At 44.0% G+C, this 24,400-nt stretch overlaps 1 protein-coding gene across 1 annotated transcript in view; it reads right to left on the bottom strand.

Moving 5' to 3' along the window:
* Nucleotides 1-3,127: 3,127 nt before the first annotated feature.
* The window catches only part of LOC121539405 (probable E3 ubiquitin-protein ligase RNF144A-A), a 68,382-nt gene continuing 47,109 nt past the window's right edge, over nucleotides 3,128-24,400 (bottom strand). Inside the window, exons 4-8 of the mRNA XM_041847885.2 lie at nucleotides 23,075-23,135; nucleotides 18,531-18,750; nucleotides 14,092-14,239; nucleotides 11,773-11,862; nucleotides 3,128-7,153 (exon numbers count right to left, since the gene is read on the bottom strand). Of these exons, the coding sequence (XP_041703819.1) occupies nucleotides 7,022-7,153; nucleotides 11,773-11,862; nucleotides 14,092-14,239; nucleotides 18,531-18,750; nucleotides 23,075-23,135 (651 nt within the window). The 3' untranslated portion in view covers nucleotides 3,128-7,021. The remainder of the gene's footprint in view (nucleotides 7,154-11,772; nucleotides 11,863-14,091; nucleotides 14,240-18,530; nucleotides 18,751-23,074; nucleotides 23,136-24,400) is intronic.

Genomic DNA, 24,400 nt, shown 5'->3' with positions numbered 1-24,400 from the left:
AGTGACCATCACCTCCCTGACCACGGCCTTTCTCCCCCGATTGCTCAGTTTGGCCAGGCGGCCAGCTCTAGGAGGAGTCTTGGTGGTTCCAAACTTCTTCCATTTAAGAGTGATGGAGGCCACTGTGTTCTTGGGGACCTTCAATGCTGCATAAATTTTTTTGGTACCCTTCCCCCAGATCTGTACCTTGACACAATCCTGTCTCGGAGCGCTACGGACAATTCCTTCGACTTCATGGCTTGGTTTCAACTGTGGGACCTTATATAGACAGGTGTGTGCCTTTCCAAATCATGTGCAATCAATTGAATTTACCACAAGTGGACTCCAATCAAGTTGTAGAAACATCTCAAGGATGATCAATGGAAACAGGATGTACCTGAGCTCAATTTCGAGTCTCATAGCAAAGGGTCTGAATACTTATGTAAATAAGGTATGTTTTTTATATTTTTAATACACTTGCAAAAATGTCTAAACACCTGTTTTCGCTTTGACATTATGGGGTATTGTGTGTAGATTGAGATTTTGTTTTTTTGACATCCATTTTAGAATAAGGCTGTAACGTAACAAAATGTGGAAAAAGTCAAAGGGTCTGAATCATTTCCGAATGCACTGTATTTAACCCAAAAGCTATACAATACCTTGAGACCAAAACAATATTGCAATTGGTATCATACAAACATATTTAATTTATATGAACGGTACAGCTTTTATTTATGAGCTGGTACCAGGAAATCAATGTTGCCTATTCTGTTTCTAGGTACACTTTGCTTATTACTCACCTGTCACAGTGTAAAGCCAAGAGCAGGCAGAGAACGGAATGGAAGCAGCAACACTGAATAGATTTGATTGAATGTCTCAAATGCATATGTGCATTATTTTATGTATCCCCTGAAAGCAGCATTACATCCATACAATAAGTAATGTGTACCACTGGAAGAGCCAAGGTTTACCTTCAAATAAGACCAACACATTGATGGAGGTTGTTCACTTACTTACAATCCATTTGCACATCTCTATTCAGTGACATTTAACATGACCCGAGCGCTGACTGGAATGAAAATATCCTATTAAAGTGTTTGACCAATATATTTGTATTTATTATGGATCCCCATTAGCTGCTGCCAAGGCAGCAGCTACTCTACCTGGGGTCCAGCTAAATTAAGGCAGTTTAAACAATTTTGAAAACATTACAATACATTCACAACACACTGTGTGCCCTCAGGCCCCTACTACATATCTCCAGTACAAAATCCATGTGTACGTGTGTGTATAGTGTGTATGTTATCATGTGTGTGTATGCATGTGTCTGTGCCTATGTTTGTGTTGCTTCACAGTCCCCGCTGTTCCATAAGGTATATTTTTATCAGTTTTTTAAAATCTAATTTTACTGCTTGCATCAGTTACTTGATGTGGAATAGAGTTCCATGTAATGATGGCTCTATGTAGTACTGTGCGCCTCCCATAGTCTGTTCTGGTCTTGGGGACTGTGAAGAGACCTCTTGTGGCATGTCTTGTGGGGTATGCATGGGTGTCTGAGCTGTGTGCCAGTAGTTCAAACAGACAGCTCGGTGCATTCAACATGTCAATACCTCTCATAAAAAAAGTAGTGATGAAGTCAATCTCTCCTCCACTTTGAGCCAGGAGAGATTGACATGCATATTATTAATATTAGCTCTCTGTGTACGTCCAAGGGCCAGCCGTGCTGCCCTGTTCTGAGCCAATTGCAATTTTCCTAAGTCCCTTTTTGGGGCACCTGACCACACGACTGAACAGTAGTCCAGGTGCGACAAAACTAGGGCCTGTAAGACCTGCCTTGTTGATAGTGTTGTTAAGAAGGTAGTGCAACGCTTTATTATGGACAGACTTCTCCCCATCTTAGCTACTGTTGTATCAATATGTTTTACTCCAAGCAGTTTAGTCACCTCAACTTGCTCAATTTCCACATTAATTATTACAATATTTAGTTGAGGTTAAGTGAACGATTTGTCCCAAATACAATGCTTTTAGTTTGAGAAATATTTAGGACTAACTTATTCCTTGCCATCCACTCTGAAACTAACTGCAGCTCTTTGTTAAGTGTTGCAGTTATTTCAGTCGCTGTAGTAGCTGACATGTATAGTGTTGAATCATCTGCATACATAGACATACTGGCTTTACTCAAAGCCAGTGGCATGTCATTAGTAAAGATTGAAAAAAGTAGGGGGCCTAGACAGCTGCCCTGGGGAATTCCTGATTCTACCTGGATTATGGTGGAGAGGCTTCCATTAAAGAACACCCTCTGTGTTCTGTTAGACTGGTAACTCTTTATCCACAATATAGCACGGGGTGTAAAGCCATAACACGTTTTTTTCTAGCAGCAGACTATGATCGATAATGTCAAAAGCCACACTGAAGTCTAACAAAACAGCCCCCACAATATATTTTTATCATCAATTTCTCTCAGAAAATCATCAGTAATTTGTGTAAGTGCTTGTTGAATGTCCTTTCTTATAAGCATGCTGAAAGTTTGTTGTATGAACGTACCATCCATCTTTTAACACCAGAGGGCGCACTTACGAGTTATGTTCTTGGGACCGATGAGGACTAGTGAGAACTTCCATATGAGCCAAAGACATCGAAAATACGTATTTTTGGATGAAAAGAAGTTGAAAATACCGCTTTCAACGTTTTGTGCTCAATGTATTCCCTTATTCACATCATACGGCCAAATCAAGTCAAGTTGTACTGAGCTGGCCTGCTTACACATCCCCCATAGTTGCTGGAAACGTGCTGAAAAAGGACCAGCATAGTACGATTCTGGTCGACGATACTGTGAATCAGCCATTAACGTCAATATGCCACATTTATGTCCAGAAAGGGAGAGAGAGGGGAAGGAGGGGGCGAGAGAGGGGGAGGAGGGGGCGAGAGAGGGGGAAGGAGGGGGAGAGAGAGGGGGAGAGAGAGGGGGAAGGAGGGGGAGAGAGAGGGGGAAGGAGGGGGAGAGAGAGGGGGAAGGAGGGGGAGAGAGAGGGGAAGGAGGGGGGAGAGAGAGGGAAGGAGGGGGAGAGAGAGGGGAAGGAGGGGGAGAGAGAGGGGAAGGAGGGGGAGACTACTAGTTTTTATGTCCAGAGGAGATGTGAGTCACAAAAAACAACCAACCAAATTTATTCCATGTCACAGTGTTGGTGAAAGAGTAGATACAAAGGAGAAGGTTTATCCAAGGCTGTCCACATGCCAAATTAAAAGGTTACATCTTTTGAAAAGTTGAACATTTGAATTCTTCCCTTCCACAGTTAACACAAATACAAGTCATTCATTTATGACTAACTGCATCAAAGCCAACAGAACGAGTATAACACAAAGGTATCTTAAATGTGAAAGGCAAACTTCAAAAGCGAGGATAAAGAGTATGTCATGACCAAAAACGTCCAGAATTTAAGGACTTGTTTCAGTCCCTAAAATGAAGAGGCATAGTTTGTCTTCTTAAAACACATAGAAACGGTAGAGTACAACATGCAATTTTAAAACCAAGAGCAACGTAATTTTTTACATAACCTAAATTTACTACAATAGAAATGTCAACAAAGCAAAATAAGTTTCAAGCCTTGGAAAATAATTGTGCAACATGCATGGCCTCACCTCAAGGTGAATGGCGTTTAATGTACGATTTTTGGCCCTTTGCTGCATAATGCTGAATGAAACCAGATGACACCAATGACCGTACGAGTCCTTGTAGTTTGATTGGTAGATACTGTGTAACCATATGAAAAGCCAACAACCTAATCAGTTGAGTCAGAGGACAAATATTCAAGATTTCTTCCCAGCTCAACATCCCACTAAACCAAATGGATAATAACTTGTTTCCAGTTCTCTGTTACATTTCCTATTGTCCCACAATGCCATCCTTCCAAGTCTCCGAGTTGTGAGGAAGCCTGGAAATAGAGGCTACATTTTTTCTGATTACAATCTCCGAACCCCTTCAATAACTCAACCTTTCCAGAAAGAACTACAGTATTTAATGAACATACTACATCTTGAAAACCAAAACAATAGTACACCGTCATACTGTAGAGTATTCGAAGAAAGCTCAACCTCCAACATTAACATCCACACCATATAGACGCTTCATGCTATTCACTTACTCTACACCATTCAATTTCGCCATTGCCACCCAGGAGAGACTTGCTTGGCAAGATAGTCATACAAAGTCATGGTCAGCTCAGTGATCCACATGTTCAGTTGAGACCTTAATATTACTTACTGCCAGAAAAGAAGGTTCAATAAGATCAAGTGAAAAGTTTTGGAATTACAGGCTTTGATGCATTAAGGGTTAGAAGAAAATGAGGCTACAGACGAGGTACTCAAACATTTAGGCGAACATTCTCTTTGTGTTTTTAAAGTAAATGGCTACCATGAGGTAAGGTGATAGCTAATGCTAGTTCCAGTAACTGCCATACCCCCTATTTGAATGCTACATGGAGACCAATATGGAAGAGCAACATTAAAATCAGGAACTTCTGGGAAGAGTATCTCAGTATTCTGTATGTGTTCCAAAGTAGCTAAGTGATGGTTGAAATGATAATGACTCCTCGAGTTTAGGGGCAATCTGCAGTTCAAACAATAAAAAAAGTGGGCACCTCGCCACCGTTTCGGTAAACAGCAGAAGGAGAAATGTAACCAATCTTAAATTCATAAAACAGCTATGGATGCAAGGACTGACCATCCATGATATCAAAACTATAGTTAACCATTTTGAGGCTATACAATTATTGTTTATAAACAAAGGCGTAAAACAAGCTTATAGTTTGGTTTCTAATGGGGTTATACAGTTGCACTAAGCTCATGAGACAGTTATATTCTTCATGAATCAATGGCTATAATGAATTTAAAAGTCAAAAACTTGATGTAGCAGATTGCCCCTTTAAATGTGTTTCAGAGCGAGAAATGGTGTAGCTACATGCATCCTCACCACACGGTCTGATGGAACTACATAAGGACAAAGGATGGTGATTCAATCATGTAGGACTTCCCAGATAGGTCAAATCAAATCCATGATACATCTGATGTAAGTCAACCACCCTTTTGTAAAACACTACCGTATGATGAGATGATGGCACAGGGAATCTGGTATAACATACTGAACCACTTGCTATGACCACACTATTAGCAAGACCTAGTAAGATTGGAAACGTACAAACTTGCATAGATACAGTGATGTGTAGAGCAGCTTTCGGATGTGTCCAAAACAGTCTAGTGACGTTTTGATATCCTTGCAAAGGTTAGCTGCATGTAGAGAGAGATCGACTTTCTCCTAATGAAAACATTGACAACCATACCACTAACATATGCAAGTTTTCCACTGGTTCACACAACAAAAAACATTTGTATAGGATTATTGTTCATTACAGTAGTTGGATATATATGACCAACATCAATGTGATATGGATGATATGAAGAGACATCTTTGTATCAGAGAGACATGAATTCATCTCTTATGTTCTACCTGACAATAAACAGGTTTTAATGACTGATTGTGATGCATTACACAAATTCATAATTTAAGTGTGCTTTCATAAGGACGGAATTGGACAAAAGCCATATTCTTCAGACTACTAAGGTGGCTTTTTGGCTACTTTTCTAATTTATTTAAGGCCATTTGTTTCTATTTGGCTAAGCAATATGCTTATCTGGGATTAGAGGAACTCGGAATGAATGGCATGACATCTATATTCAGGTATTCCATTCGACAACAGAAGCCGGAACCAGTTCCAAATGGTTTGTTCACATCTGTGTGGATGGGGACACTAAGGTTCAGGGCCTGTATTCACAAAGTGTTTCAGAGTAAGAGTGCTAATCTAGGATCAGTTTAGTCTTGCCTAGATCAGCAGTCCTACTCTGAGACCGTGTGAACACAGGGCCATGATTATCTTAATGGGACACCCTCACAAATACCTGCAGACACATATAAGAATTCGTAAAAGGAATACCTTCTTGCTGATAGTTGGAACAGAGCAAAATATTACAAAAACATTGACATCACCAAGAGAACGTGCTGAACAGGGGAGTGAGAGAGAGAAAACCTCCCAACTCCCGCCCCGGTCCTTAAAGTGACAAACGGAGTCTCATGTGCAAACAGAGTGAACACAAAAGGTGTGTCATCATGTAACTCCAGTGCTACTTCCTGTATGTTGAGAGCTACACAGAGAGCGAGCAGGGGGGTTGAAAGCTTTGTGTTCCACAAATGAACAAAAACAGAAACTCGATTAAAGTGAGTTCAAGTGAAAGGTCCTCTGATTTTAGCGGCTTCTGCGTGAAAATGTCCCGACGAGGGGATCTAGAACAGGGTTAGGCTCAATTCAAATTGAAGGCAGTAAATTCATGGAAGTGATTTGAATTTCTAATTCTGAAATGTAAAAACGTTTGAAATAAATAGTTTCTACTTTTCAGTTTATTGAGAAGTCATTAAAATAAATGCAATTTTTTCAATTATTGAATTGTAATTTTAGTTTACTTCCTGAATTGACTGCCTTCAATTCGAATTGACCCCAAACCTGATCAAGACATCCTAATGTGTTTATCCCTTGTCTTGATAAAACACCCTCCTCTTGTCTTGATAAAACACCCTCTTGTCTTGATAAAACATCCTCCTCTTGTCTTGTACTGCCTGAAGCACAGCTCAACGCCTCAGAGTGGCCCTGTAACAGTATACGTACACAAGCCCCCAAACCCATACAGAGAGGGGCATCATTGTCCTCCTCAAAGTCTGACCTCTGTGACCTTTGATCTCTTCCACCAGGCCAGGGGGCACAGGGTCTCCTCCTCCTCCTCCTCCTCCTCCTCTCCCACCATGGCACTGTGGAGTGAGATGGATCGGGACGCGGCTGGGCGAGACAGCACAGCTAGGCCCCAGTCCCGTTAAATGAAGCAGCGCTCCAAGGTTGGAGGGAGGAAACAGAAAAAGGAACAAAAAGGAAAAATGGCCCATGGCAGGGGAGGGGGGGGGGGACTATTCACCCGCCTGCTTGGTGGGGTGAGGTGGGGTTTAGGTGGGAAAGGGGTCGTCATCTCCTTTGCTGCACTTGCACTTGCAGCAGAGGATGAATGGTGTGGCCAGGAGGAGGAAGGGAGAGGCCACCAGCAGGAGCAGGCCAAAGCCAGCAAAGATCCCCACCACCTGGAGAGAGAGAGGAGATCGAGAGAGGAAGGGAGAGGAGAGAGAGTGAGAGGGGAGAGCAGGGAGGGGGAGAGGGAGGGAGAGGAGAGAGGGGGAGGGGAGAAGAGAGAAAGTAAGAGGGTGAGAGAATGCAACAAGACAGAGGCGCCAGCAAATAAGACACTGTTTGTTTAGATACATAGAAAAAATATCAAAAGGACAACACATGTAGCACTATAGAGAAAATACTTTGAAAAGAGGACTAGCATCTGCGAAATCCCTTAACAGGATAATTAGACTCCAAGCCATTTTCACTTTCCTTCTCAAAACATTTTCTCGTTTGGCCTTATTGAACCTCTGTGTTTGCTGGGTATCCTCTTCTTTTCAGTCACCTATCTCACCACATGGTGGCATCTGATTCCAGCCCAACATCTCCTCAGCTACAAAATGGCATTCAAAACATGCATTTACAGGCAAGATCTCCTTCTTAGAATAACATAACGCAATTCTGCCAGTTTCAGAGCAGGAGTCAGAGATTCATTTTTGGGATCACCCCAGGGCATGTCTGTGAAGGACAAGATGGCAGAGAGCGAGATATAGTTATCATCAAAAAATAACTGCAAATTGACCATTTTGACAGTCAGCTAGATGGTTTAACGTAATACCCTTTGACAAAGACCTTTTAATTAAAGAGCACCATATGCATGGATACATATCATAGTTGCGATCCACTCTTGGGCGTTTCAGTTCTCTTCCCTCTTGTGGAGATATTCATATTTACATTATTCCCCAGACGAGCACCACATGAACATTTAGTGGTGCCGGCATACATGTATTAACATGATATCCTGTTTGCTCATATCAACAAACCCTGACAACGCTATTGTATAGAATAGACCATGTCTGGTCTGAGAACAGTAAGCCTAGAGAGTAGAACAGTAAGCCCAGAGAGTAGAACAGTAAGCCCAGAGAGTAGAACAGTAAGCCCAGAGAGTAGAACAGTAAGCCCAGAGAGTAGAACAGTAAGCCCAGAGAGTAGAACAGTAAGCCCAGAGAGTAGAACAGTAAGCCCAGAGAGTAGAACAGTAAGCCCAGAGAGTAGAACAGTAAGCCCAGAGAGTAGAACAGTAAGCCCAGAGAGTAGAACAGTAAGCCCAGAGAGTAGAACAGTAAGCCCAGAGAGAGTAGAACAGTAAGCCCAGAGAGTAGAACAGTAAGCCTAGAGAGTAGAACAGTAAGCCTAGAGAGTAGAACAGTAAGCCTAGAGAGTAGAACAGTAAGCCTAGAGAGTAGAACAGTAAGCCCATAGAGTAGAACAGTAAGCCCATAGAGTAGAACAGTAAGCCCATAGAGTAGAACAGTAAGCCTAGAGAGTAGAACAGTAAGCCCAGAGAGTAGAACAGTAAGCCCAGAGAGTAGAACAGTAAGCCCAGAGAGTAGAACAGTAAGCCCAGAGAGTAGAACAGTAAGCCCAGAGAGTAGAACAGTAAGCCTAGAGAGTAGAACAGTAAGCCCAGAGAGTAGAACAGTAAGCCTAGAGAGTAGAACAGTAAGCCCAGAGAGTAGAACAGTAAGCCCAGAGAGTAGAACAGTAAGCCCATAGAGTAGAACAGTAAGCCCATAGAGTAGAACAGTAAGCCCAGAGAGTAGAACAGTAAGCCCAGAGAGTAGAACAGTAAGCCCAGAGATAGAACAGTAAGCCTAGAGAGTAGAACAGTAAGCCCAGAGAGTAGAACAGTAAGCCCAGAGAGTAGAACAGTAAGCCCAGAGAGTAGAACAGTAAGCCCAGAGAGTAGAACAGTAAGCCCAGAGAGTAGAACAGTAAGCCTAGAGAGTAGAACAGTAAGCCCAGAGAGTAGAACAGTAAGCCTAGAGAGTAGAACAGTAAGCCCAGAGAGTAGAACAGTAAGCCCAGAGAGTAGAACAGTAAGCCCAGAGAGTAGAACAGTAAGCCCATAGAGTAGAACAGTAAGCCTAGAGAGTAGAACAGTAAGCCTAGAGAGTAGAACAGTAAGCCCAGAGAGTAGAACAGTAAGCCCAGAGAGTAGAACAGTAAGCCCAGAGAGTAGAACAGTAAGCCCAGAGAGTAGAACAGTAAGCCCAGAGAGTAGAACAGTAAGCCTAGAGAGTAGAACAGTAAGCCCAGAGAGTAGAACAGTAAGCCCAGAGAGTAGAACAGTAAGCCTAGAGAGTAGAACAGTAAGCCCAGAGAGTAGAACAGTAAGCCCAGAGAGTAGAACAGTAAGCCCAGAGAGTAGAACAGTAAGCCTAGAGAGTAGAACAGTAAGCCTAGAGAGTAGAACAGTAAGCCTAGAGAGTAGAACAGTAAGCCCAGAGAGTAGAACAGTAAGCCCAGAGAGTAGAACAGTAAGCCCAGAGAGTAGAACAGTAAGCCTAGAGAGTAGAACAGTAAGCCCAGAGAGTAGAACAGTAAGCCTAGAGAGTAGAACAGTAAGCCCAGAGAGTAGAACAGTAAGCCCAGAGAGTAGAACAGTAAGCCTAGAGAGTAGAACAGTAAGCCCAGAGAGTAGAACAGTAAGCCCAGAGAGTAGAACAGTAAGCCTAGAGAGTAGAACAGTAAGCCCATAGAGTAGAACAGTAAGCCTAGAGAGTAGAACAGTAAGCCCAGAGAGTAGAACAGTAAGCCTAGAGAGTAGAACAGTAAGCCTAGAGAGTAGAACAGTAAGCCTAGAGAGTAGAACAGTAAGCCCAGAGAGTAGAACAGTAAGCCTAGAGAGTAGAACAGTAAGCCTAGAGAGTAGAACAGTAAGCCCAGAGAGTAGAACAGTAAGCCTAGAGAGTAGAACAGTAAGCCCAGAGAGTAGAACAGTAAGCCCAGAGTAGAACAGTAAGCCCAGAGAGTAGAACAGTAAGCCCAGAGAGTAGAACAGTAAGCCTAGAGAGTAGAACAGTAAGCCTAGAGAGTAGAACAGTAAGCCCAGAGAGTAGAACAGTAAGCCTAGAGATAGAACAGTAAGCCCAGAGAGTAGAACAGTAAGCCCAGAGAGTAGAACAGTAAGCCTAGAGAGTAGAACAGTAAGCCCAGAGAGTAGAACAGTAAGCCCAGAGAGTAGAACAGTAAGCCCAGAGAGTAGAACAGTAAGCCCAGAGAGTAGAACAGTAAGCCTAGAGAGTAGAACAGTAAGCCTAGAGAGTAGAACAGTAAGCCCAGAGAGTAGAACAGTAAGCCCAGAGAGTAGAACAGTAAGCCCAGAGAGTAGAACAGTAAGCCCAGAGAGTAGAACAGTAAGCCTAGAGAGTAGAACAGTAAGCCCAGAGAGTAGAACAGTAAGCCCAGAGAGTAGAACAGTAAGCCTAGAGAGTAGAACAGTAAGCCCAGAGAGTAGAACAGTAAGCCTAGAGAGTAGAACAGTAAGCCCAGAGAGGTGACCTTCATTCCTCCTATGGCATCCCTAGTGGACACAATCCCAGAACTGATCTGAAGTCAGACAGCGGCTGAGCTTTCATAAAGGCTGGATTTGCCCTATCAGATCAGGGCCTTTATTCATAAAATGTCTCAGAGTAGGAGTGCTGATCTATGATCAGTTTTGCCTTTTAGATCACAATGAATATGATTACATGGACGGGGGGGACCTGATCCTAGAGCAGCACTCCTTTTGTGAATAAGGGCCCTGGCTGTGTTATGTATTCATGAGGAGTTAGAGAGAGCGACAGGTTTCTTAAGGTCTTTGGAAGCAGTGAGGTTGCATGGGCTGGGTAGGAAGCAGTGAGTATTGTATGGGCTGGGTAGGAAGCAGTGAGTATTGTATGGGCTGGGTAGGAAGCAGTGAGGTTTGTATGGGCTGGGTAGGAAGCAGTGAGGTTGTATGGGCTGTGTAGGAAGAAGTGAGGATTGTATGGGCTGGGTAGGAAGCGGTGAGGTTGTATGGGCTGCGTAGGAAGCAGTGAGGTTTGTATGGGCTGGGTAGGAAGCAGTGAGGATTGTATGGGCTGGGTAGGAAGCAGTGACGTTGTATGGGCTGGGTAGGAAGCAGTGAGGTTTGTATGGGCTGGGTAGGAAGCAGTGAGGTTTGTATGGGCTGGGTACAGGAGGTACACAAGCTGTAACCATGCTCATGACTCAGCCTGTCACACTGGGCAACAGATGTCAGTGTGTAAGCTAGCAGTCACAATACTCTATTAAACACAGGAAATGTGCTCGTCTATGAATAGATATGTGCTTGAAGATACTGTAGTTATAGCTGAAAAATGAGTTGGTGATGTAAGATGATTCATTTTTTTTGTTGTTGCATTAAATCAATATTAAAATAACAATTCTAAAGGACATATGGACTTTGATTTTCCAATGTATAGCATGTGCTATGTAATGTATATGTTGCGACTGACTATCTCTCTATTTGTGCCAAACTAAAAGCTTTACTATGTCCCAGTGAATAGCAAATGTACACATATTATAGAAAGGAAATTACGTAGAAGATAGCAATGTAATGCCAGAGACATGTTCTAACCAACAATAATGGGCCAACACACGAACCAACCTGTGCTCTTCTACCGACCAGTGTTTTTACAGAGCACCATCCATGTGTATTCATGATGAACACGTGAAGTCCAGTGTGTGAAAGAGAGAGCGAAGGAAAGTTCCAAAGGAGAACAGTGAGTGTGCTAACACACTAACTTACCTGTGTTCTGTGCCAGGTGACAGATGACCTGGAGTGACCCAGTTTGTTTCGACAGGGTCCTTTGTCAAAGTGGATCAGGAGGAAGTCATCCTGTGTCACACACACAGAGACACATGCACATACGCAAAACACACACAAAACACACAGAGAGAGAGAGAGAGAATAATTATCTATCATTAGTACTCAGAGGCAGCTGCTGGGAGAAAATTGCTTTTAAAATGGCCAGTGCAGTATAAATCGCCTGTGGTCTGTAATGAGGATTTACTTAAGACACTGCCAGTAAAGCCTCCTATCTTCCTACAAGCACAGATAAAATAAACTGTTCCGGACGACTGTGATCACGCACTCCGTAGCCGATGTGACTAAGACCTTTAAACAGGTCAACATTCACAAGGCCGCAGGGCCAGACGGATTACCAGGACGTGTACTCCGAGCATGCGCTGACCAACTGGCAAGTGTCTTCACTGACATTTTCAACCTCTCCCTGTCTGAGTCTGTAATACCAACATGTTTCAAGCAGACCACCATAGTCCCTGTGCCCAAGAACACTAAGGTGACCTTCCTAAACGACTGCCGTAGCACTCACGTCTGTAGCCATGAAGTGCTTTGAAAGGCTGGTCATGGCTCACATCAACACCATTATCCCAGAAACCCTAGACACACTCCAATTTGCATACCGCCCCAACAGATCCACAGATAATGCAATCTCTATTGCGCTCCACACTGCCCTTTCACACCTGGACAAAAGGAACACCTATGTGAGAATGCTATTCATTGACTACAGCTCAGCGTTCAACACCATAGTCCCCTCAAAGCTCATCACTAAGCTAAGGACCCTGGGACTAAACACCTCCCTCTGCAACTGGATCCTGGACTTCCTGACGGACCGCCCCCAGGTGGTAAGGGTAGGTAACAACACATCCACCACGCTGATCCTCAACACGGGGGCCCCTCAGGGGTGCGTGCTCAGTCCCCTCCTGTACTTCCTGTTCACTCATGACTGCATGGCCAGGCACGACTCCAACACCATCATTAATGTGGTCCTCTGTAGCTCAGCTGGTAGAGCATGGCGCTTGTAACGCCAAGGTAGTGGGTTCGATCCCCGGGACCACCCATACACAAAAATGTATGCACGCATGACTGTAAGTCGCTTTGGATAAAAGCGTCTGCTAAATGGCATATTATTATTAAGTTTGCCGATGACACAACAGTGGTAGGCCTGATCACCAACAATGACGAGACAGCCTATCGGGAGGAGGTCAGAGACCTGGCTGTGTGGTGCCTGGACAACAACCTCTCCCTCAACGTGATCAAGACAAAGGAGATGATTGTGGACTACAGGAAAAAGAAGAGGACCGAGTACCCCCCATTCTCATCGACAGGGCCGTAGTGGAGCAGGTTGAGAGCTTCAAGTTCCTTGGTGTCCACATCACCAACAAACTATCATGGTCCAAGCACACCAAGACAGTTGTGAAGAGGGCACAACAAAACCTATTCCCCCTAAGGAGACTGAAAAGATTTGGCATGGGTCCTCAGATCCTCAAAAGGCTCTACAGCTGCACCATCGAGAGCATCCTGACTGGTTGCATCACTGCCTGGTACGGCAACTGCTCGGCCTCCGGCTGCAAGGCACTACAGAGGGTAGTGCTAACGGCCCAGTACATCACTGGGACCTCTATACCAGGCGGTGTCAGAGGAAGGCCCTAAAAATTGTCAAAGACTCCAGCCACCCTAGTCATAGACTGTTCTCTCTCCCATCGCACGGCAAGCGGTACCGGCGCACTAAGTCTAGGTCCAGGAGGCTTCTAAACAGCTTCTACCCCCAAGCCATAAGACTCTTGAACATCTAATCAAATGGCCAACTGTTTTTTTGGCCAACTGTATTTTTTGTGGTATTCTTTCTTAAAACTGCATTGTTGGTTAAGGGCTTGTAAGTAAGCATTTCACTGTAAGCTCTACACCTGTTGTATTCGACGCATGTGACAAATAACATTTGATTTGCAGCCTTATCACACCTCCTGCAGTGCTGTTACTCCCATGTAACACATTGAATCACTGCTAACACCAGAACGAGTGAATTCTATGCAAATATCAGACTGCTGTATTGCAGTCAGGTCCAACATACTCTGTAAAGCTAAATAAAAAAATAATTCGCAAAGATACGTGTGTTTATTCTATAAGAACGTGAGCATGTTGTAGCAGTACTTGTGCGGAGGTGTTTCGGGCAAACATTGGGACAACGTTGTACTCACGTCCAGGAACTCTAGAAAGTACCAGCAGAAAGGCGTGTGTGTGAGGGAGACAGGGTTCTCTACTCACGTCCAGTGACTCCAGGCAGTACCAGCAGAAGGCGTGTTTGCAGTTCTTGCACATCATCTGGGCACAGCCCTCGTCTCTCTCTATGTACATCTTACACTTGGGACAGCGCTTGATGGGACCGTCGTCATCGTCACTCTTGTAGAAGGAGCTGAGGAGACACAGTGAGTGTGAGAGAGAGAGAGAGAGAGAGCGCAACGTTCATTTTGCTGAATAATGCTAACAAACATCAGAGACCCAGAACGCAGCCAGAGATGTTCCACCCATACAGTGCATCAAGCCACAGAGCTGTTATAGCCTTTGTAACTGTACAATAGATCCAAGCTTGCAATAAACAGCATTTTCCCCTAAACACTTGCAATGCAAATAAAATGAAAAAGCCAAAGTGTGCTCGTCTTGGCCTTTCTTTTTCCTACTCCTTTCAGTCCTTTCTTTCCCCTCATCACCTTAAAGGCAGGCATTTTCTCTCCATTTTGAATGCTGCTGACTCTTCAGGCCAGAGAGGAGGAGAGCAGGTGATGCTGTCAGATGTCCTCTCAAGAGTCTCAGAGAGCTGGACACAGAACAAGCCCATTCATTTCCTGAGCCAATTCTCCGGCTATTGATCCCATATGGCCAGAGTGAATTAAGGCACACCTCTCACTTCCTCCTTAATTTGATACCCTGGCAGCCATTTTGCAACAAAACAGGACTTTCGGATTCTAGCTTCTACTCTGGAAGGAAAGGGATGGAGGCCTGAATGTAATGGAATACAGGTTCAAGATCATAAGGTAAAATACCTGGATCGTGTGAGGATTGAGGAGAGAGCATCTTTCTCCTGAATGATGTCTGTTTTGTCTGAGCAATGGCAACGGAGTGAAACTAAAACAAATATTATCAGCGAAAGGCAGCAAGCTCAGTGCAAAATGGGATCGGTCCACTGAGGATAACATTTGCCCTTTGTGATAATTGCTTCATATGTCAGCTGGGTGCAGATCTGGCTAATAGTGTAAGAGGAGGCCATGCAAATTAGGAGGCTAATTTCCCTCCCACACTCTCCGAGGGGAGAGAGGATAAGGAAGAATGTGCTCCAGAGCTCGTTGTTAAGACAACTGAAGCATGACAGTAAAAGCCATACAGTTTTGACAGCGGGGGTAAGAGAGGAGGCTGAGAGTTTAAAAGGGGCAATCTGCAGCTGATACATCCATTTTGGGATGGATAAATGAAATGTACCCATTGATTCTTGAAGAATATAAATTATAAATGCCTCATGAGCTTAGTTCAGCTGTCATACATACCCCATGAGAAACCAAAATAAGCTTGTTTTACTCTGTTTGTATACAATGTAAATGTAAACAAACACTGTAAAACATGGTTAAAACTACCATTTTGATATCATGGATGGTCAGTACTTGCATCCATAGCTCTGTCTATGAATTTAAGAGTGGTTACATTTCTCCAGCCCCATCCCTCAGCTTTTTACCGAAACAGGGGCAGGGATACGCTTTGTTATTGTTTCAACTGCTGATTGCCGCTTCAAAGAGGAAGTTCAGGATTTTACAACTGGATGTTAGTTGGTTCCCCAACCTGAAGGTAGTCTATGGGCCAGGAAAAACTGTAATCCCATGGTTCTATTTTTATTTAAACAGCCAATACAAACATCAGCTAACTATAGCCACCCCTAGCTAACAATCAATGGAAGTGATGGGGGCATGTGTGCATGTAAAAAAAAAAAAAAACTTTAAGTAGCATCAAACTAAATGTGGCGCTGATTTGAGTTGATTTGGCCATGGAATTTTGAAAATGTTTAGCTAAAGTTTGTTGTGGCTGTTTAGAGAAAACCGAACCATGGATTACAGTTTCTCCTGGCCCATAGACTACTTAAATTGTAAAATCCTGAACATTCCCTTTAACCACTGGGGCCTTTTGTGACATCTGAGGACAACTCAACAACACTCTCTCCCCTTCGCTCTACTTTTAGATGGCTTTAAAACTGGGCCACCACATCCTATAGTTTTAAGTAGATGACTCGTCCAAATTCAGATTGGCTATGAGTTACAGTCATAAATTGATCTACTGGCTCCCTGTACGACTTCCTCTGTGACTTTAGTACTTGCATCCATAGCTCTTAACTGACACCATGGGTCCCAGCACTACCATCAGGCAATCTGCTCCAGCCAATACACTCAGTCATATTAAATATCCACTAGAATGTACTAGATGACTAGAGACTACTACATGATTCATGCCATAGGGTTATGCATGAGAGCAGCAGGCTTCCTGGAGCCATCAACAGCGGTCACTAGGCTGGTATCCAGGAACAGAGAGCTGACTGGATGGTAAATACAGGTTCCCACAGGGACCAGAGGTTGTGTCCTCACAGTATCCTCAGTAGAGAGGACAGAGGCTGTGCCCTCACAGTGTCCTCAGTAGAGAGGACAGAGGCTGTGCCCTCATCCTCAGTAGAGAGGACAGAGGCTGTGTCCTCAGTAGAGAGGACAGAGGCTGTGCCCTCAGTAGAGAGGACAGAGGCTGTGTCACAGTGTCCTCAGTAGAGAGGACAGAGGCTGTGTCCTCAGTAGAGAGGACAGAGGCTGTGTCCTCAGTAGAGAGGACAGAGGCTGTGCCCTCAGTAGAGAGGACAGAGGCTGTGCCCTCACAGTGTCCTCAGTAGAGAGGACAGAGGCTGTGCCCTCACAGTGTCCTCAGTAGAGAGGACAGAGGCTGTGCCCTCACAGTGTCCTCAGTAGAGAGGACAGAGGCTGTGCCCTCACAGTGTCCTCAGTAGAGAGGACAGAGGCTGTGCCCTCACAGTGTCCTCAGTAGAGAGGACAGACTGTGCCCTCAGTGTCCTCAGTAGAGAGGACAGATGAGGGCAGATCATCAACATGAGAAGGAAACAATGAATATGTGTGTACGTGTGTGTGTGTGTGTGTGTGTGTGGGATAATGGCACCAGGGTTTCCAAAACAAGAACAGTATTCCCGTCAAACTTATGTTTATGCTCTCAACAAAACCATGTTTCCAGCAACTTATTAAAGCCAGTTACGCAGGTTGATTGAATAAGGCCCCAAGTGCTGCTTTTTGGGATGAAATGTCATTCAGTGGTCACGAGTGTAACCCTATTCAACTAGTTTGAGGTGATGGAAAGGAGAGAGTGATTAAAGTGGCACTCCAGTCTCTTTTTCACCTCATTTAACACCCATATTTACTAAACAATAGGCACATCTCAATAGGTGGTCCAGGTATGTCATGACATGGCACATGTGGAGGGGTGAGCTTTCCTCTTTTGTTCTCTATTGCTCCTCAAGCAACAGGGGAGGCCGATGACATCACGACATCCCATCAGACCAACTCTGGCTCGAATGCCCTACTCCTTGAAGATTTCAGTTGTCAACCCCCCACAAAAAAAAATTTGCTCAAAACTTATGTTTTTTACCCTTTAGTGTGTGTACTTGACTGTATTTATACTTGGGATATCGCTTTTCAACAGTAAAAGTTCAAAGATGGCTGGAGGGTGTCTTAAATATGGTGAAGACAGAGGAGGAGGAAGAGGACAAACTCCAGCTCTATACCTGGTCTCTACGGGTAGGAAGGATGTGTTGGGGAGGAGAGGAAGTGATTGAGATGAAGAAAGAGGAGGAAAAAGAGGAGAAAGAGGAAAGTAGAGTCTTGGTTAGAGTCTTGGGCGTTATCCAGATTGTCATACCGACTTTGTGCCATACCGGGATATTCAGTAATACCGGCACTGAACACAAGGATCACTGATACTCTGTAATCCAAATGTTAGCATTGCTAACAAGTACATGTCAAATCCCATAGAGAATGATAACTAAATGCTAACGAGCGCATTGCAAACATTTTGTACAGTTTCTGACCTAAACTATACAAGTAACAAAAAAACGCTACTCACAGTTTGCTGTACGCACAAAACTAATTTTAACCAGCAAGGCTCTTGATCAAGGAGGGGATTCTCTGCTGTTACCAAGCAAATGCTTGATTTTGGAAGCAGCTAACCACTTAGCTAGATAGCTAACTAGCTACTAAATTAGCAAACCAAATGCACAACTGCAGAGCATTTATCACATTTTAGACAGTTAACTTAATAGTTAAGATTTCTAGCTGGCAAACAGTTGTGAATTCCATACTGTAATTAGATCACCTGGTGCGTGCTGCACAACAGTGAGTGACACAAGGCCCTGGTCTCTCGTCGTTGGGGACTACCGTAAGCTTCATAAAAATGTGAGGGGTGAAATGAAGAATGCAATCTTCTTTATCTCCTAACGTATTGCACAAGTTGACTGCAGGTATTTACTTAAAAGCAGCTACAAATACTCATATTTATTAAAAAACTTCAAAGAAATAGTTTAAACAGTATTGACGTTATTCAAAAATCATCCCGTGGCTTTTTCCAAATACCCCGGTATAACGTCCAACCCTAGAGGAGACTGTCCACTTCCATACCTGGTCTCTCCAGGTAGGAAGGCGGTGATGGGCAGGTTGTTCTCCTGTGGTGGGCAGGCCTGCCCGGGGTGCCAGTTAGCCTTGCAGGCCGAGCAGAACTCCAGGGTGCACACGGCACACTGCACCAGCTGGGGCAGCGCCACCTCAGTCTCCTTCAGCTGGCACACTGACTGGCACGACGACGACGGGCACCACGTCAGACACGGGTCCAGAAGCACCTCTGTGGTGGCACAAAATCAGGTGTCACCACCAACAGACAGTACTGTAACCCCCGCCCACTTGTGTGGTAGTGGTATGGTGACTGCTGCCAAAGCATGCTGACATGAGTTGACATTAGGTCATGAGGTCATAAGTGATTGTAGTGCCTATGTCTCTACATGTCACACACGCACATTAAAATATTGTGGCAACACACACATTCAATGCAATGGCTTTTTGCAGAAATTACAGAGATATTAATGATGTGATTATAGTATTTGGATTGTTTTTGCTATGTATTTTTTACTACTTTATTGTTGATTGTTGTCTTCTTTCATGTATGTGTGTACAGTGAGATTGGTTTGGTTTGTCAATTTTTTTCTTACATTGCACTCTGACCTATGCACAAGTACACATACAATCGCACTCACAAGCACAATTGTGACTGACGTAAACACAAACTCCCAATCATGTGTAAGTTCACATACGCACACACAGACACAAATCTACTTCAGTTGGTTCATAACACGGCAGCTAAATACCCTTCAATTTTTCTCTATTTAAATTACATTTGCTTCTACCAAACTAAACAAAACTGGTAGATGCTCAAAGTTTGGTCTGTCGCTACAAAACAAACCCGACCATCCCGTCCCAATCGAAAACACACACTGCTTGTGTCCAATGTGACAGCCCCTTGCTTGCACGCAATTCCACATGCAGTCTTTGGCTCTGTCAAATATGGAACGGTTTCAGACGCTATTCTGCCTGGCTGGCCTGGAAAGTTGATGAGATGGCTGACTGCCTTTATCCACTCATCTCCCTGGCTTTTCTTAAATATTTCTACTCATTTATGGGGATCTAATGTGGCCACGGTCACCATATTGTGTGTGTGTGTGTGTTTGTATGTGTATGCATGCACACTAGGGTTGAATATTTTCCAGATATTTTACAAAAAAACGTTCCATCCCGAGAATAAATAACTTTTCACCCGGGTAACCCAGTATTTCCCGCCAAAACCGGAAGTGTCATTCAAAAGCATTATAAAGCATATAAATAGGCCTATGTCTGGATTTGATTAGAGCTTTGATAAGAAATTCAAGCCTGATGCAACCTGAGCCTGATTAAATAGCCATACATTAAAGACATTTCATGAGCCCAAGCCCCAAAAATCCCAAATGATTGTGCCGTTATCCAATACATAGGCTATATGATATATAGGCTACTGCACATTATGCACGACAGAAAAACATAAAAGCACATAGATGTAGCTAGCTATATGCTCTCTTGGGTAAATCAATGAAACTAGCTCCAGTAGGCTAATCCTTTTGAGTGTGAACTGTATTACTGTACTGTATTGTATTATACTGTATTATATGGACTGGAATTACGCACATCGTTCAAACCATTATAAAGCAGAAGAGAACATGCGTTTCTGGTGCAGCACCTGCGGCCTACAAAGTTACAAGTATAGGCTAGAGAATTTGACTTTCATTTTTTATAATATTTCCCCTAATGTTATTAGCCTGCCTACCTCTTTCTCGCTCTAGTGTTGCTTCCTTCCTCGCTTTCAACAGTTAAATGAAATACGTTTTGTTGTCCTTATCTTCATCATTCTAATGACATGCTTGAATAATATAGGACTAGAATAAGATGAAGGCTTTCACTTCGAGAATGTTTATGGTCTGAATAAAAAAACTGTTATAGCCTACCGTCATCGAGCGTTCGCTCTTCTTTCAAACTACCCGTGAGTTCTATAGGTTGCTCTATTTAACATTCAGCAAACAAGAGCTTGCGTCCCTCTTCGAATAGTCTATTGGTATACGAAGAGCAAAAAAAAAAGTTCAGCATGCTATTCTAGTCTAGCTTTTCCTGCATGGGACTCCAAGATGAGCGTTTTTTACAGAGAGAGGCCAGCGGAGCACAGGTGCATGTGTATTGCACAAGAGGTTTTTCTTTTTACGACATTGGAAAGGTATAGAAAGATCTACAGAGGCTATAAGTTAGAAGCTTTTTAAGCATAACCCATCATTCATTAGCTAAATATAAGGCTAATACTGCATTGAATGTATTACCTGAAAGAGGTAGTCTAGGACATCTATATATAGGCCTATATATCAATCTTGAACAGGATTATCTATTTTGGATGCAATTTGAACGTAATTGATGGAGAGAGAGAAAGACTGCGAGAGAGTGCTCGCTTGTGCACTGATTTAAAGCAACAATAAAGTGTTTTAAAACTCTGCAGCTGCAATTTAAAAAAAGATATTTACAACAAACAAAAAAATAAGGTGACCCCGAAAGCCATATGGAGATGTGTAAATGACAGATGAATTTATAACAGAACACTGGGACCAAAGATTAAAGGCTTTGAGAGAAAATATTCATACATGTAAAGACATATTCCCCAGCCAGACATACTGTAGGCCATGATATACATTGCATTCGGAAAGTATTCAAACCCCTGGACTTTTTCCACATTTTGTTACATTACAGCCTTATTCTAAAATGGATTAAATTGTCCCCACCCCCCCCTCAATCTACACACAATACCCCATAATGACAAAGCAAAAACAGGTTTTTAGAGATTTTTGAAAATGTATTATTAAAACTAAAAAACTGAATTATTTAGACCCCTTACTCAGTACTTTGTTGAAGCACCTTTGGCAGTTTTTACAGCCTCGAGTCTTCTTGAGTATGACGCTACAAGCTTGGCACACCTGTATTTGGGGAGTTTCTCCCATTCTTCTCTGCAGATCCTCACAAGCTCTGTCAGGTTGGATGGGGAGCGTTGCTGCACAGCTATTTTCAGGTCTCTCCAGAGATGTTCGATCAGGTTCAAGTCCGGGCTATGGCTGGGCCACTCAAGGACATTCAGAGACTTGTCCCGAAGCCACTCCTGCGTTGTCTTGGCTGTGTGCTTAGGGTCGTTGTCCTGTTGGAAGGTGAACCTTCACCCCAGTCTGAGGTCCTGAGTGCTCTGGAGCAGGTTTTCATCAAGGATCTCTCTGTACTTTGCTCCGTTCATTTTTTCCCTCAATCCTAACTAGTCTCCCAGTCCCTGCCGCTGAGAAACATCCCCACAGCATGATGCTGCCACCACCATGCTTCACCATAGGGATGGTTCCAGGTTTCCTCCAGATGTGATGCTTGGCATTCAGGCAAAAAAGTTCAATCTTGGTTTCATCAGACCAGAGAATCTTGTTTCTCATGGTCTGAGAGTCTTTAGGTGCCTTTTGGCAAACTCCAAGGGGGCTGTCATGTGCCTTTAACTGAGGAGTGGCTTTCAGCTCTAGGAAGAGTCTTGGTGGTTCCAAACATATTCAATTTAAGAATGATGGAGGCCACTGTGTTCTTGGGAACCTTCACTGCTGCAGAAATGTTTTGGTACCCTTCCCCAGATCTGTGTTTCGACACAATCCTGTCGTCTCGGAGGTCTACGGACAATTCCTTCGACCTCATGGCTTGGTTTTTGCTCTGACAACTGTGGGACATTATATAGACAGGTGTGTGCCTTTCCAAATCATGTCCAATCAAATGAATGTACCAAAGGTGGACTCCAATAAAGTTGTAGAAACATCAAGGATGCTCAATGGAAACAGGATGCACCGGAGCTCAATTTCCAGTCTTATAGAAAAGGGTCTGAATACTTATGTAAATAAGGTATGTTTTTTATTTTTAATACATTTGCAAAAATTTCTAAGAACCTGTTTTCACTTTGTCATCATGGGGTATTGTGTGTAGATTGATGAGGACAATGTTTTATTTAATATATTTTAGAATAAGGCTGTAACGTAACAAAATGTGGAAAAAGTCAAGGGGTCTGAATACTTTCCGAATGCACTGTAGCCATACCAATCCAATTAACATCACTTTGAATGCACCCGAAAAGGCTTTCCTCTCTGTGGTTGTGGGTCGTGTTCAACTTTGATTAGGATTGAGACAGGATTGAAGCCAGGACACGATAGGTCAGCCAACAGGCCAAACATTCTGATATTGGGAATGACACTGATGATAATCCTGTGTGACATTGAGACAGTACTGCAGGTGACAGTCCGCCAGGACTGGAGACTGTGAGAGTCCAGGTAAAGAATGAGAGATGTTGTAGAGAGAGCGGCCAAAGGCTGTACACACGACAAGGTAGAGGGTTGTCATTGTCCTCTTGGTCACTTTGAAATGGTGTGGAGACAAGGGAGCCAGGTGGGGCTCCTGTGACCAGAGTAGACACACGGACGCGAGCGAGACGCACAGACGCGCACGCCACACACACACACACACACACACACACACACACACACACCAGGCTATGAGTGGTGAGGCTGTCACAGATCGGTTCCTCTCCCACTCACCCCTCTCAAACTGTAGCTTCTTGTGTCTCTGCATAACCTCTGAAGCCACCATGCACTCGATCTGCAGGAGGAAGAAAAGAGGAAGTTAGGAACATGTGCTTGTGATAGCAAGCGAATATCGGACAGGATGCTTTCAGCTACAACAGTCTGAAGATGATCAATTCCAAAACCCCACTCAATTCCAGCATCATTAGAACTTGCCCACCTGTTTTAAAAGAGAGGAATATATGCATACTGGCTAGGTATACTGAGGGTTAAATGTAGTCATTATGCGATGATGAAAATAACATTCGGTGGGGGGGTTTATCAAAGACGTAGCTGTCATAGCGGCTGGATGAGTACACCGTCTGACTTCAGTTAAAAGCCGGGTCCTATTAAAGGCCAGTGACTTTGACTGATTGGCCGTGACACCAGCCTCCGAGACAGGGAGAGTGAGTCCATCAAGCAATGCCTGGAGAGGCGAGGAGCGGTGCCCTTGGATTGATCTCAAATCGGGGAGGGCCCATCCACTCTATATAAGCACGATGACATGTTTAGATGGGGAGCCAGAGCTGAGCCGGTGCTAGGCCAGATTGCTGTGGTGAGGGGGAGCCGGTGCTAGGCCAGATTGCTGTGGTGAGGGGGAGCCGGTGCTAGGCCAGATTGCTGTGGTGAGGGGGAGCCGGTGCAAGGCCAGATTGCTGTGGTGAGGGGGAGCCGGTGCTAGGCCAGATTGCTGTGGTGAGGGGGAGCCGGAGCTAGGCCAGACCGCTGTGGTGAGGGGGAGCCGGTGCTAGGCCAGATTGCTGGGGTGAGGGGGAGCCGGAGCTAGGCCAGACCGCTGTGGTGAGGGGGAGCCGGTGCTAGGCCAGATTGCTGGGGTGAGGGGGAGCCGGAGCTAGGCCAGACCGCTGTGGTGAGGGGGAGCCGGTGCTAGGCCAGATTGGTGTGTGGAGGCAGCTTTGGGGAAGGCTAATGTTTAAATCAGCAGGAAACCCCAATGAAACACTGTCCTTCTGCAGCCTCAGGTCTCAGGAATGGGGGTGGAGATCTTTGAAGCACATGTGAACACATTTCATTAATCTAAACAACTCGCATACCTTATCTATATGTTTATAGTAATTGTTGTTCCAAAGGACTAAATGTAAATAAAAGTTGGGCCAGGAAAGACAATAATGCCTGATTTTTTTTAAACCTATGTCCCCTTCACATCCAAGACGCCACCTTCACTTCTATTGTTTTTTATCAATGCTAATATTAGCAGTTGATAACAGGAGCTAAGTAATGAAAAATCTGAAGAGTGAATTAAAAAGTTTCTTGCCCACAGACTAAGTGTCAAGGTAAAGA

Source organism: Coregonus clupeaformis, chromosome 25, assembly GCF_020615455.1.
Source record: "Coregonus clupeaformis isolate EN_2021a chromosome 25, ASM2061545v1, whole genome shotgun sequence".
Lineage (NCBI taxonomy): Eukaryota > Metazoa > Chordata > Actinopteri > Salmoniformes > Salmonidae > Coregonus > Coregonus clupeaformis.
The sequence above is the reverse complement of the archived record's forward strand: the minus strand, read 5'-3'. Positions and strand labels throughout refer to the sequence as shown.